The sequence below is a fragment of the Stegostoma tigrinum genome, chromosome 15, assembly GCF_030684315.1.
Source record: "Stegostoma tigrinum isolate sSteTig4 chromosome 15, sSteTig4.hap1, whole genome shotgun sequence".
Classification (NCBI taxonomy): domain Eukaryota; kingdom Metazoa; phylum Chordata; class Chondrichthyes; order Orectolobiformes; family Stegostomatidae; genus Stegostoma; species Stegostoma tigrinum.
In genome coordinates this window covers 14700569-14715681 of record NC_081368.1, presented here as the reverse complement: position 1 = coordinate 14715681, position 15113 = coordinate 14700569, and the positions used below count along the sequence as shown (strand labels likewise).

At 44.8% G+C, this 15113-nt stretch overlaps 1 protein-coding gene across 1 annotated transcript in view; it reads left to right on the top strand.

Annotated features, from left to right (window-relative positions):
- mtm1 (myotubularin 1) overlaps positions 1-15113 on the top strand; it is a 130960-nt gene that overhangs the window by 93518 nt on the left and 22329 nt on the right. Inside the window, exons 7-9 of the mRNA XM_059651350.1 lie at positions 571-654; positions 8183-8338; positions 14379-14567. Coding sequence (XP_059507333.1) covers positions 571-654; positions 8183-8338; positions 14379-14567 — 429 coding nt within the window. The remainder of the gene's footprint in view (positions 1-570; positions 655-8182; positions 8339-14378; positions 14568-15113) is intronic.

Sequence of the window (15113 nt, the reverse complement as noted above, 5' to 3'; positions counted from 1 at the left end):
TTCCTCTCACCCATCCCTTCCTCCCACCCCAAGCCGCACCCCCATCTACCTACTAACCTCATCCCACCTCCTTGACCTGTCTGTCTTCCCTGGACTGACCTATCCCCTCCCTACCTCCCCACCTATCCTCTTCTCTCCATCTTCGGTCCGCCTCCCCCTCTCTCCCTATTTATTCCAGAACCCTCACCCCATCCCCCTATCTGATGAATGGCCTAGGCCCGAAACATCAGCTTTTGTGCTCCTGAGATGCTGCTGGGCCTGCTGTGTTCATCCAGCCTCACATTTTATTATCTTGGAATTGACGGTAGCCATCGTTTTTCCATTCTGCTTTTGGTCTCTTTCTGAAACTAGCTAGCATTAGAAACAAAGTAGCTTCACTTGAAAGTACTACCATCAAAGGCTCAAGTAGTGCAGTTTGCCAAGTCCAATATGAGTTGTTTGAGCTTCCTTTGCCCAAGATGTCAGACTAAATATTCCATTAAAATGTAGCAAGAAGATTTTGCAGTCATACAGGAAATTAACAAGAGTTTTTAACGTTTGTCCTAACAATTACTGTTGCATTTCTTTCAGCAATTTTTTGCATTTGAAAATAAAGAAACTTATCCTGAAGATGGCTGGAAAGTTTATGTTCCAGTTGAAGAATTTAAGAGGCAGGTGAGTTGCTTTCAGAACTGATGGAGTTGTGTTCAGCTTTGAATTCCATGAGCTACGTAAAATTGAATTTGTTTTGCATCATTCAACAGCTAAAAACTAAAGCCAAGTTTACTGGCCACTTTCGTTGTCCACAGAAAACCTTTACTCTCTCTCCCATCAACTTGACACCAATTTACAGGCCCCCACCCTCCACTTTGTTCCTTTGTGAATTTGCATGCCCCAGTGCATAAGTATTTCAACAATTTGTCTCCAGATCTGGCTGGACTGCATCAAGAGCTATCGGGCTGTACTCTGCTCTGCCCACTTCTCTTGGGATCATATTGGAGAACAGAAATGACCTCCAGCTTATTTTCTCCAATCCCATTGTTTCTTCAAGCCCCTCTCCCCAATTCTTCCCATCTCAGTTACAGTAAATGTTTGTTTCTTTACCAATATTAAGACCATCCAGTTAGACTGCCTCGTTTTTTCCTTACCAACCACTCTGCCCCAATCCTCAACCAGACCTGCTTCATCCCTGAATGTGTATCTTCCTGCAGTTACTTTTCCCTCTTCACAAGCCTTCTGCAAACTCATTTCATCCATCTCCTGTTTTTTTGGTCTCATTAGAATTAATTGGTGGCCTCTCAACTGTCCTCAGTGCTCGGTGAGGTTATAAACTACTCCATCCACAGCACAAATAATCTGCAGATTTATTCAGCCACCTTCAACGGTTTAATAAATTCAGTTAATTGAAAGTTAAGATCTGATTATCACTTAAATCATCTGAAATTGGTGAGAGCTTACTGGATCTATGTGGATTCTGGTACAAAAGATGAATTTGTTACCAATACTACCGCAAGGATAAACAATAAGGTTGCTGTTCTGCTACATAAAAATCATGATTAGATTATACTCCAACTGTGTTAATGTGGGTGGAAGGTGGAGGATGTTAACTTTTTTTTTTACTTTGTTTAGGGGGTTAGCAGGGATGGCAGTGCAGGTAGAGGACAGTTCCTCCTGCATGATGTATGAGGTGAGGGACGCCATTAGTGTCCCATCCAAATACGTCTGCAGGAAGTGCACCCAACTCTTGCTCCTCCAAGACCACGTTAGGGAACTGGAGCGGGAGCTGGATGAACTTTGGATCATTTGGGAGGCAGAGTCAGTGATAGACAAGAGTTTCAGGGAAGTAGTTACCCAGCTTTCTTCACGCTTAGGAGTAACTGTTAGAAGGGGGGAAAAAGCAGTCTGTGCAGGGATCCCCTGTGGTCGTTCCCCTGAAAAACAAGTATACTGTTTTGGATACTGTTGAGGGGGGATGACTTACCAGGGGCATGCAGTAGTGTGCAGGTGTCTGGCACAGAGTCTGTCCCTCTTGCACAGAAGGGAAGGGGGGATAGGAAGAGAGTGATAGTCATTGGGGACTCAATAGTTAGAGGGACTGCCGGGAACGAAAGAGACTCACAATTGGTGTGTTGCCTCCCAGGTGCCAGGGTCCGTGATGTCTCGGATCATGTCTTTGGGTTCCTGAGGGGAGAGGGTGACCAGCCCCAAGTCGTGGCCCACATAGGCACCAACGACATAGGTAGAAAGAGGGATAGGGATAATAAAATGTGAGGCTGGATGAACACAGCAGGCCAAGCAGCATCTCAGGAGCACAAAAGCTGACGTTTCGGGCCTAGACCCTTCATCAGAGAGGGGGATGGGGGGAGGGAACTGGAATAAATAGGGAGAGAGGGGGAGGCGGACCGAAGATGGAGAGTAAAGAAGATAGGTGGAGAGGGTGTGGGTGGGGAGGTAGGGAGGGGATAGGTCAGTCCAGGGAAGACGGACAGGTCAAGGAGGTGGGATGAGGTTAGTAGGTAGCTGGGGGTGCGGCTTGGGGTGGGAGGAAGGGATGGGTGAGAGGAAGAACCGGTTAGGGAGGCAGAGACAGGTTGGACTGGTTTTGGGATGCAGTGGGTGGGGGGGAAGAGCTGGGCTGGTTGTGTGGTGCAGTGGGGGGAGGGGATGAACTGGGCTGGTTTAGGGATGCAGTGGGGGAAGGGGAGATTTTGAAACTGGTGAAGTCCACATTGATACCATATGGCTGCAGGGTTCCCAGGCGGAATATGAGTTGCTGTTCCTGCAACCTTCGGGTGGCATCATTGTGGCAGTGCAGGAGGCCCATGATGGACATGTCATCAAGAGAATGGGAGGGGGAGTGGAAATGGTTTGCGACTGGGAGGTGCAGTTGTTTGTTGCGAACTGAGCGGAGGTGTTCTGCAAAGCGGTCCCCAAGCCTCCGCTTGGTTTCCCCAATGTAGAGGAAGCCGCACCGGGTACAGTGGATGCAGTATACCACATTGGCAGATGTGCAGGTGAACCTCTGCTTAATGTGGAATGTCATCTTGGGGCCTGGGATGGGGGTGAGGGAGGAGGTGTGGGGACAAGTGTAGCATTTCCTGCGGTTGCAGGGGAAGGTGCCGGGTGTGGTGGGGTTGGAGGGCAGTGTGGAGCGAACAAGGGAGTCACGGAGAGAGTGGTCTCTCCGGAAAGCAGACAGGGGAGGGGATGGAAAAATGTCTTGGGTGGTGGGGTCGGATTGTAAATGGCGGAAGTGTCGGAGGATAATGCGTTGTATCCGGAGGTTGGTAGGGTGGTGTGTGAGAACGAGGGGGATCCTCTTGTGGCGGGGGCGGGGTGTGAGGGATGTGTCGCGGGAGATGCGGGAGACGCGGTCAAGGGCGTTCTCAATCACCGTGGGGGGAAAGTTGCGGTCCTTAAAGAGGATAGGGATGTCAGGGAGTTAGGGTGGAAGTTGAGAGCTAGAACAAACAGAGTGGTCATCTCTGGTTTGTTACCTGTGCCACATGATAGCGAGGCAAAGAACAGGGAGAGATTTCAGCTGAACACGTGGCTGCAGGGATGGTGCAGGAGGGAGGGCTTCAGGTACATGGACAATTGGCGCTCATTCTGGGAGAGGTGGGACCTCTACAAACAGGACGGTCTCCACTTGAACCAGAGGGGCATTAATGTCCTGGGTGGGAAATTTGCTAGTGCTATTCGGGTGGATTTAAACTAGCTCAGAAGGGGGATGCGAAACTGAGGTGTAGTCCTAGTACACAGGAGGATGAGCGTAGGGAGGACATGGTCAGGACCTCACTGTCACAGGTGTGTGCTGGCAGACAGCAAGCTGGATTGAATGTGAGGCTGGATGAACACAGCAGGCCAAGCAGCATCTCAGTGCTCCTGAGATGCTGCTTGGCCTGCTGTGTTCATCCAGCCTCACATTTTATTATCTTGGAATCTCCAGCATCTGCAGTTCCCATTATCTCAGCAAGCTGGATTGAAGTGTGTCTACTTTAATGCCAGAAGTATCCGGAATAAGGTAGGTGAGCTTGCAGCTTGGATAGGTACCTGGGACTTCGATGTTGTGGCCATTTCGGAGACATGGATAGAGCAGGGTCAGGAGTGGATGTTGCAGGTTCCAGGGTTTAGATCTTTCATTCAGGTCAGGGAAGGTGGTGAAAGAGGGGGAGGTGTGGCTTTGTTGGTCAAGGACAGTATAACGGCGGCTGAAAGAACCTTTGAGGACTCGTCTGCTGAGGTGGTATGGGCTGAGGTTGCCGAGGAAGGTTTGTCGACTGAGTCAGTATGGGTGGAAGTTAGGAACAGCAAGGGAGCAGTCATCTCACTGGGGGTTTTCTACAGACCCCCAAATAGCAGTAGGGAGATCGAAGAACTCATTGTCCGGTAGATTGTTGAAAAGTGCGAACGTAGCAGGGTTGTTGTTATGGGTGACTTCAAATTTCCCAATATAGATTGGAACCTCCTTAGTGCAGATGGTTTGGATGGAGCTGTTTTTGTCAGGTGTGTTCAGGAGGGTTTCTTTACTCAGTATGTGGACAGACCGACGGCGGGGGGGAGGCCATTTTGGATTTGGTGCTCGGCAATGAGCCAGGACAGGTGTCAGATCTCGTGGTGGGAGAACACTTTGGCGACAGTGACCACAACAGCCTCACATTTACCATAGCCATGGAAAGGGAAAGGAGCAGTTACCAGGGGAAGATATTTAACTGGGGTAGAGGAAACTATGACGCTATCAGACAGGAGTTAGGACGTACAGATTGGGAGCAATTGTTCCACAGAAAGGGCACAGCAGACATGTGGAGGCTGTTTAAGGAGCAGTTGTTGCAAGTGATGTATAAATTTGTTCCTCTGAGACAGGTAAGAAGGGGTAAGATTAAGGAGCCTTGGATGATGGGTGCAGAGGTGCTTCTTGTCAAAAAGAAAAAGGCAGCGTATGTAAGGTGGAGGAAGCAAGGGTCTAGCACAGCTTTAGAGGATTACAGGCTTGCTCGGAAGGAGCTCAAAAGTGGACTGAGGAGGGCCAGGTGGGGGCACGAAAAAGGCTTGGCAGGAAGGATTAGGGAGAACCCGAAGGCATTTTACTCATACGTGAGGAAGAAGAGAGTGATCAGGGAGAAGGTAGGGCCGATCAGGGATAGCGTAGGGAACTTGTGTGTGGAGTCTGAGCAGATAGGGGAAGCCCTGAATGAGTTTTTTTTTGCTTCGGTTTTCACTAAGGAAAGAGACCTTGTTGTGAATGAGAACTTTGAGGAGCAGGAAAACAGGCTTGAACAGATCAAGATTGAGGAAGTTGATGTGCTGGAAATTTTAGCGAACATTAAGATTGATAAGTCCCCAGGGCCAGACCAGATTTATCCTAGGTTGCTCCGGGAAGCGAGAAAGGAGGTTGCCAAGCCGCTGGCGAAGATCTTTGCTTCCTCACTCTCCACAGGAGTCGTACCAGAAGATTGGAGGGAGGCAAATGTTGTTCCTCTTTCCAAGAAAGGGAATAGGGAAATCCCTGGAAATTACACACCAGTCAGTCTTACGTCTGTGGTCAGCAAGGTTTTGGAAAGAATTCTGAGTGGTAGGATTTATGTCTATTTGGAAAAGCGTAGTGTGATTAAAGGGAGTCAGCATGGCTTTGTGAGGGGTAGGTCATGCCTTACAAATCTTATTGAGTTCTTTGAGGAAGTCATGAGACAGGTTGACGAGGGTCGAGCAGTAGATGTGGTGTATGTGGACTTCAGCAAGGCATTTGATAAGGTTCCCCATGGCAGGCTCATTCATAGTCAGGAGGTATGGGATACAGGGTGATTTGGCTGTCTGGATTCAGAATTGGTTGGCTGACAGGAGGCAGAGAGTGGTTGTAGATGGTAAGTATTCTGCCTGGAGGTCAGTGCTGAGTGGTGTCCCACAGGGCTCTGTTCTTGGGCCTCTGCTCTTTGTAGTTTTTATAAATGACTTGGATGAGGAGGTTGGGGGTGGGTTAGTATGTTTGCTGATGAGAAAAAGGTTGGAGGTGCCGTTGATAGTATCGAGGGCTATTGCAGGCTTCAGCGAGACATTGATAGAATGCAGAGCTGGGCCGAGAAATGGCAGATGGAGTTCAACCTGGATAAATGCAAAGTGATGCATTTTGAAAGGTCGAACTTAAATGCTGAATATAGGATTAAGGGCAGGATTCTCGGCAGTGTGGAGGAACAGCGGGATTTTGGTGTTCAAGTGTATAGTTTCCTCAAAGTTGCCACCTAGGTGGATAAGGTTGTTAAGAAAGCATATGGTGTTTTGGCTTTCATTAACAGGGGGATCGAGTTTAAGAGCCGTGAGGTTATGCTGCAGCTCTACAAAACCCTGGTGAGACCTCACTTGGAATATTGTGTCCAGTTCTGGTTGCCCTATTATAGGAAAGATGTGGAGGCTTTGGAGAGGGTGCAAAGGAGGTTTACCAGGATGCTGCCTGGACCGGAGGACTTGTCTTACGAGGAGAGGTTGACTGAGCTTGGACTTTTCTCTCTGGAGAGAAGGAGGAAGAGAGGTGACCTGATCGAGGTGTACAAGGTAATGAGAGACATTGATCAAGTCGATAGCCAGCGACTTTTCCCCAGGGCAGGATTGACTGCCACGAGGGGTCATAGTTTTAAGGTGTTAGGAGGAAGGTATAGAGGAGACGTCAGAGGGAGGTTCTTCATCCAGAGAGTTGTGAGCACATGGAATAGTTTACCAGTGGTAGTCGTGGAAGCAGAGTCGTTAGTGACATTTAAGCGACTTCTGGACGTGCACATGGACAGCAGTGAATTGAGGGGAATGTAGGTTAGGTTATTTTATTTTTGGATTAGGATTATTCCACGGCACAACATCGTGGGCCGAAGGGCCTGTACTGTGCTGTACTTTTCTATGTTCTATGTTAACCCATTTAAAATAAATATGGGCAGAATGGCAGGGCTGCAGGTTGTTGAACATTGAAGAACAGTTCCAGCTCCAACTATTCGGTTTATTTGGTGAATAATGTATAAGATTAAGTGAGTGATTTTCATTCAAAGATTTAACTGTCGGTTGTCCAGCAATTGATTCAGTCTATGATTGCGAGAATGTTAATTGTATTTTTTGTACCTGCTCGAAACCAAGAAGCCTGTGTTATAGAGACATTTTTAATGGTATTAACTACTCTTCCTAGACTGAGGCCAATACAGTAGTTTCACTTATCCCGTTCTTGAAAAAGAATAGTAACTGTTGTGTACACATGAATTAGTAAGCATTGAAATGAACTTTGTTCAGCCTTCCAGAAATGTGTCACTAAGTTAAATCTTCTGAACCCAATTTCTGGTGCTTTAGTATTCTCGTGGTTAACTGAAGCAGCTGCAGCAAATTGGAAAAGAAAGTCTAGGGAGCATAACTCTTGTACCAAGCATTCCACTAGTCTCTGAAATGAAATCTTAATTTCAAGAAAATTCCATGTTTCTTTCTTCTAAGTGTAATTTGTATTCATAAGAAACAGATATTTGTTCCCTCAACATGTCAAGCAGAGTTCTCCTGAGTATAATGGTTTACATAAGATGTTTTTATTCCTTTCCTGTTTTATGGTGTGTAGGCATTGCCAACGTGGCTGGCATTTTTTGCTTATATCTAATAGGCAACAAATGCTGGACTTGCTAGTCATGCTTACATCCCACAAAAGATTTTTTTTTAAAAATGGGAGAAAAATATTCTTGCCTCTTCTCTGCTCTTTTTTTCCTTTTGAGCAGAGCAGATCCTAACCTTCCAAGTAATCAACTCAGTTTATCATTTTTGGATTACTGTTATCTGACTTCTACTCTTTGTTCAATTTCTGTGTGCAAATGGAGGTTCTGTCATGTCAAGAGTAGAAGGAAAGAAATCATATGGGATGCACTCCCCTGAAGAATTTCAGGATGTGTAACAGCTCAATTGTTTCCTTCCCATTTTGAGCTCAAATAACTACTTGTTCTTGGAGATTAAATCTTTATTCAAAGAGTTCCACCTTCTGTAACATTGGGCAGACTGCCTCAATAATAGGCAGTGTAATGTTTCCATCTGCAACATACAGAAATGCTGATTCCAGCATAACATTACACCTGATGTTTTAGTTAATATTTCACAAGAGAAAGTTCACGTCTGCAATTATGGGCATAATGACTGATGCTCTTGTTTGCCTGTTAGTAACATTATTGATATTTGTTTTCACTTTATGTTCCTGCAGGGTTTACCAGATGAAAAACGAAAATGGAGAATCACAAACATAAATCAAAACTATGAGCTTTGTGACACTTATCCACCAGTCTTAGTGGTTCCAGCTAGTGCCAGTGATGATGATCTGCGAAAAGTTGCAGCGTTTAGGTCTAAGGGACGATTACCGGTGGGTATAGCAAGAATAGATAATACAGACTATCTGGTGATAGCTATCCAGTTATTTACCTCTTGGACTCAATTTATTTTTAAAGAAATTATTAAGGAATCTTTGAAAATGTTGTATTGTTTCCACAAGTTCCTCAGTTTCTGTTCTCCAGCCTAGCTTGTTGTTCACTTTTCAAAATTCCCAGTTGAACTGTGTGAAATTTTTTAATTAACTTGTTAAAAAGGTAATATTTTTTCTGTATATATAAGCATTGTCTGACTATATTAAGTATAGTGTGTGGGTGTGTGCAATATTGAAATCTCATTCACTTCTGTAAGTGGTGTTCTGATAGCCATTTCCAATGTCAAAAGACCCATGCTTGCCTTTTAGCAACTCTAAAGTTTCTTTTGTAAAACATATCACCTTGTGATCACTGTTTTTCATCTGCTTGTATGTCCTTCAGTAACTAAAGTTTCTTGTGTATAAAATCAGTTTAACAAACACAAATTCCATGATTCATTACATGATTAAGTGAATTTGCTTCGTGTTTTCAACTGTTGTCATTTAAGTTCAAATTTGATGGTTTTAGCTTCTCCCAAAAGCTTGGGCTTTGACTGAACAATTTTTGGGGAAGGAATATTTTTAGTAATAGAATTTTTTGAATAGTAATCTGTTGACTTAACATTATTTGCCATTCGAGTGCAGAATTCATTATGAAGTGTCAATGCAGAGATTTGAAAAATATTTTTCCTTCAGGTATCTTTGGTAAAATTTTTGGCATCTGAAAAATGAGGTTATTAATTTCATCGAATGCTTAATTATTGAAAAGGGCAGAATTTTTTTCATACCCAGATGGAGGTTCCTTTCTTCAACAGTTGGCCGAGTAAAAATAGAAATATAGGATGCGTTGTCTCATTCTACACAAAGCAAGGATAAATGAGCTATGATTTGCAGTGCCATGATTTAACGATTGGTGCAGAGTGCCCACCCTCCCTGTATCCCATCTAAACTTCAGATTTTAGTATCGTTAAAAACTGTGTTGCAGGTATTAAAATTGCTTTGTACGTAAAATTTTGATTTGACTGTACACACTACAACTGAAGGAATGTTGTTTTGCGAAATCAGAATCTGTCTGAAATGTTAACTGTTTGAATAAGACAACTTGCTTAAAATTTAGCAGTATTCATACCCCATAGCATCATATCTCAACTGTTTGTTGTACCTTTTCTTAAGATAATGAAATATAGGAGCAGAAAGTATGCCATTCTGCCTATCAAGTCTGCTGCACCATTCAGTCATGGCTGATATGTTTCTCAACCCCATTTTCCTGCCTTTTCTTACCTTCAACCAGTATCCCTTCAACCCCTTGTTAATCAAGAACTTATCTATAAACAAAAGGAAAGAATTGTGGATGCAGGAAATCAGAAACAAAAACAGAAATTGCAGGAAAAACTCAGCATTTGTGGGAGAAATCAGATAATGTGTAAGGTCCAGGAGCTTTTCATCAGAGCGTTTTCAGAACACAGCTACTGCCAGACTTGCTGAGTTTTTTCTGCCAGTTTCTGTTTAAAAAGCTGTCAATCTCTTAAATACATTTCTGAAGAATGATCTCGACGCGAAGCGTCAGCTTTCCTGTTCCTCTGATGCAGCTCTGCACCTTGTTATCTTGTTGAGGTCGGTTGGCTCGCCGAGCTGGTTTGTTCCGCAGACGTTTTGTTACCGTGCTTGGTAACATCGTCATGCTTGGTAACGTCCTCAAGTGCAGCCTCTGATGAAGCGTCGGTGTGTTTTCCAGCCTGGCTATTAAACTCTGGGGTTCATTGCGATGGATTGCCTCACTTCTGGGTTGCCTCCGTAGTGGAATGTATATGGAGTCGAGTTCAGTGTGTTTATTAATAGCATGCTTCATGGAGTGCCATGCTTCCAGGAATTCTTGTGCTTGTCTGCCTAGCTTGTTCCAGGATCTTGGTGTTGTCCCAGTCGAAGTCGTGATTCTCCTTGTCCGTGTGGATTGAGATGAGTGAGTATCGGTCGTGTCTTTTTAAAGCCAGTTGGTGTTCATGTACTTTTGTTGTTAGTTTCCTTCCTGTTTGTCCGATGTAGTGTTTCTCACAGTCTCTGCAGGGGATCTTGTAGATGACGTTGGTCCTGTCCATGGCGGGGAGTGGGTCTTTAGTCCGGGTGAGTACTTGTCGTAGGGTTGATGTGGGTTTGCGTGCCACTCTGATGCCCAGCGGTTGTAGAAGTCTTGTGGTGAGTTCTGGCGTGTTCCTGATGTAGGGTAGTGTGATGAGTGTGTCGGGGCGTGTAGAATCTTGCTGATGCAGTTCCTGTAGGCATCTCCTGACCCAGTTCTTTGGATATCCATTATCCTTGAACACTTGGAAGAATAGTCTTCCTCCTCTTGGTGTAGTTCCATGTTGCTGCAGTGTGTTGTTGTCCTTTTAAATAGTGTTCGCACGCAGCTTCTCCCAAAAATCCACAAACAGGACTGTCCGGAAATATCAGTTGTTTCAGTCTGATCTTGCGTCACAGAACCCCTCTCTTCCTACCTTGACTCAGTCTTTTCCCCCCGGCCCAATCCCTCCCCACGTACATGCATGATTCCTCTGACGCATAACACCAGTTTCAAAATTTCTAGTTTGTAGGCTCCAGCCGCCGCTAATTTACCATGGGTGTGCAATCCCTTTTTTACGTCCATTCCCCACCAAGATTGTCTCAGGACACTCCGCTTCTTCCTGGAGTGAAGACCTGCACCATCCCCACCCACCACCACCACCGTCCGCTTATCAGAGCCGCTCACATCCTCAACAACTTCTCTTTTAACTCCTCTGAATTTCCACAAGTCAGAGGGGTGACCATGGGTACCCACGTGGGCCCCAGTTATGCCTGTCTCTTTGGGTGTGAGGAAAATTTCTTGTTCTCGTCCTATTCTGGTCCCACCCACAACTCTTCCTCCAATGTACCGATTTATATCATTGGTGCTGCTTCCCCCTCTCATCCGGAATTGGAAATGTTCTTTGAATTCTGCTTTCAATTTCCACCCTGGCCTCACTTTCACCTGCTGTATCTCTGACTCCTCCCTTCCCTTCCTCAATATCTCTTTCCATTTCTGGGGATAGACTGACCACCAATATCCACTATAAACCCACTGACTCCCATAGCTACCTGAACTATACGTCCTCACACCCTGCTTCCTGTAAAGACGCCATCCCATTCTCTCAGTTCCTCTCTCTCCATCGCAAATATTCATATGAGGACAATTATGACAAAGGAGCAGCTGAAATGTCCACCTCCTTCCTTAACCGAGGATTCTCCTGCACTGTTGTCGACAGGCACTCAAACTGGATCTGACCCAATTCCTGCACTTCTGCCCTCGCCCTCCCTCTTTCCCTCCACAGGAGTGATAAGGTTCCCCTTGTCCTTACCCACCATCCCACTAGATATCCACACCCAGAAGATCATCTGATGCCATTTCTGCCCCCTCCAGTGAGGTACCACCACCAGACACGCCTTCCCGTCCCCTCCCCTCCCTGTAAACCATCCGGTACCCTGAGCAACATCTCTATCTCTGGCTTGCTGTAGTGTTCCAGCGAAGCTCAACACAAGCGGCACGGTGGCTCAGTGGTTAGCACTGCAGCCTCATAGCGCCAGGGACCCGGGTTCAATTCCAGCCTCAGGTGGCTGTCTGTGTGGAGTTTGCACATTCTCCCCTTGTCTGCGTGGGTTTCCTCCGGGTGCTCCGGTTTCCTCCCACAGTCCAAAGATGTGCATACTAGGTGATTTGGCCATGTTAAATTGCCCGTAGTGTTCAGAGGTGTGTGGGTTATAGGGGAATGGGTCTGGGTAGGATGTTTCAAGGGGCAGTGTGGACTTGTTGGGCCGAAGTGCCTGTTTTCACACTGTAGGGAATATAATCTAATCTTTAAAAGCTGGAAAAACAACTTCATTTTCCCCTTGGGGACCCTGCAGCCCTCCAGACTCAATATTGAGTTCAGCAGTTTTAAGGCCTAAACTTTTCCATGTCCCCCCTACCCATCATACCATGTCTTGTTACCACATAGCCTGCCATTACACATTACCTATTGTTAGTCGCTAACAGTCCCCATTAACAACTATTCGCGCTTCTAGCTCGATAGTTATCAACTCCTTTGTCTGTCCAGCTGCTCTTCTTTCTCTTCGGGCTCTATCCTTTATCCTATAATTTGCTCCCTACCCCATTCCCCTCCCTATTTTCTGCATATAAACTGACGTTTTCCCCGCAAAGGGTTCTGAGGACGGATCGCTGGACCCGAAATGTTAACTGCTTTTTTTTCTTCACGAATACTGCCAGACCTGCTGAGCTTTTCCATCAACGTCTGTAAATGGTAAAAGCTCAATTTAGTAAATACATCAACTGTCTCACCACATAGTTTATCTAGTCATTTAGCTGAGGCTAGTTGATTTATTGGAAGTACTATTTTGATTCACTGCTTAAATTTCTGACCCTTAAAATACAAACAAGACATAGTTGCAGAAGTAAACCAAAAAGGCCATTTACCTCTACTTTTGAAGTCAAGTTGCCAAACAGTAGTGGTAAGTTATTACACTATCTATTAGGACCTGCCATCTTAGTCCGTAGTGGTGCTACTGAGCTACCTGTTGTGATGTTTTGAAGCCTCCTCCCTAGAGTACATTCTGTGCCCTGGCCCTGTAGGGTGCCCCTACAGCAGATATTTAACTGACTCATTAGGAGCTTTCCTTGCCCTCTTTATTGATTCTGGATTCCCTACACCCTCAAGATATTGAGGACTTGCAGGGCAATTCCTCTCAATCGTGTAATATTGGTATGCTACTTCTGGTAAATTTAACCTATTCGAGGGGCATTGTTTGGTGTCTGGGACATTGTCTGTAAGGTCTATGATTCCATAAGAATGAAAATGTCAGGCTGCTGTTTGACTACCTGTGGGGAAGCCCTCCCAGTTTTGGCCCACATCCCTAAATGTTAGAAAGGATAACTTTGGAGGGTTGACAGGGCTGCATGTGCTGCTTTGGTTGATGCCAGGAGGTCTGTCTGATATCCTCCTCTTTATCACACTTAAGTTAGCCAGGCTAACCGAGTGGCTAGCCAGGCCATTTTGTATGGTGTTTAAGAGCTGCCCATGTTCCTGTGGATCTACAATCACAAGTTGGCCTGATCAGATGAGGATGGTAGAATGTCCTTTGTAATGGGCATTAGTAAATCATTTTGCTTTTTTTAAAAAGAGAAATTGAAAATCGTTCGTTGGCACAACTAGACCAGCTTTTAGTTCCAGATTTAAATCTGTTTTCACCATTTGTCATGATGGGATTAGAAGCCATGCCCCCAGAACATGAGTCTAATCTCTGGTAATGCCACTATACCCCGGGCTCCCACTAGAAGTCCTTAATAACACAACGTATAGAATACCCGTCACATCTTCAAATGGTTCTGTCAAATTCCCAACAAAATGACTCTTGCGAGGCCAAAATAGAATATTTTGCACCATTTAGTCACATAACAAATGACGTTGGGGGTGATTGAACAGAAGCCTCATTGGCTGTCAAGCATGGAAACATTGTGTATACGCAAGAAACTAAAATAACAACCGTGCTGTAATTTTGTGCAATAAGTGAATGTGTGTTGGAAAAGATTTTTGAATGAAGATGTTCACCTTGGGCCTCTAGGATTGGAGATGGAGCACTGCCATGTCTTCTATTTTGAAGCACAGCGAATTTAATTAGTTACATTGTTAATAAATAATTATAGGGCCTTCATTTAGCACCAAAAAAATTGTCAAAGTGAGGCTTCTTTAGTAATAAGGAGATCAAGGGTTTCAGGGAAAGTAAGGAGAATGGGGTTGAGCCACGTATCAGCCATGATCAAATGGTGCAGCAGATTCCACAGGCTGAATGGCCTAATTCTGCTCCTGTGTTTTACGATCTTAGAGTCCTGGCTGCTGTATTCTGTTGGTATTTTGTAGATATGACCATCTGAAATTACAATGAATTTAGTTTTAAAATAATTAACTTTTGTACTGATTTATACTTGCATCGATTTCAGGTGCTATCTTGGATACATCCTGACAATCAGGCTGTGATTGTGCGTTGTAGTCAGCCTCTGGTTGGCATGAGTGGGAAACGCAGTAAGGATGATGAAAAGTATCTTGACATTATTAGAGAGTCCAATGGGCAGACCCAGAAGTTAACCATCTTTGATGCAAGACCAAGCGTCAATGCAGTAGCCAATAAGGTGGGTACCAATGTACGTGGAGCAATGTAGTGCACATTAGAGAGTTAGTTTAGGAGTGAGAGAATGTTTGTAATTCTCACACTCTGAACTGCCTCTTCAATAGCCTAGCAAACTGGGTATTTGAAAGTATGAAATAATGGTCTGGCAGCATTTCTGGCGAGAAAAGCAGAATATGGTTGCTGACCTCTCACAAGAATATTTACAGATACAGCCAGACCACTTAAACATTTCTAACATTTTCTGTTTTCATTTATTACTTTGCTTTTGCAAGCTGCCTGGATGTACACTCATGACAAGAGTCAGGAATCCGTGCAGGACAATTAAATACATTTTTGCTAATGTTGTTGACATCTAAGAATAATTAAATAAGACTTGATGTTCATGTTTTGGACAGCTTTCCCCTCTGAGCTGTTTGTAGCAAGTGTCCCGATTTTCATTTACTGTAGAGTCCCGCTGTGGAATCACTTAAGAAACCTGTGCTACTTTAGTTCCCTGTATTTCATTCTTAGCACATTTTCCACTGTTCCCTCTTTTAAACTGTAGACT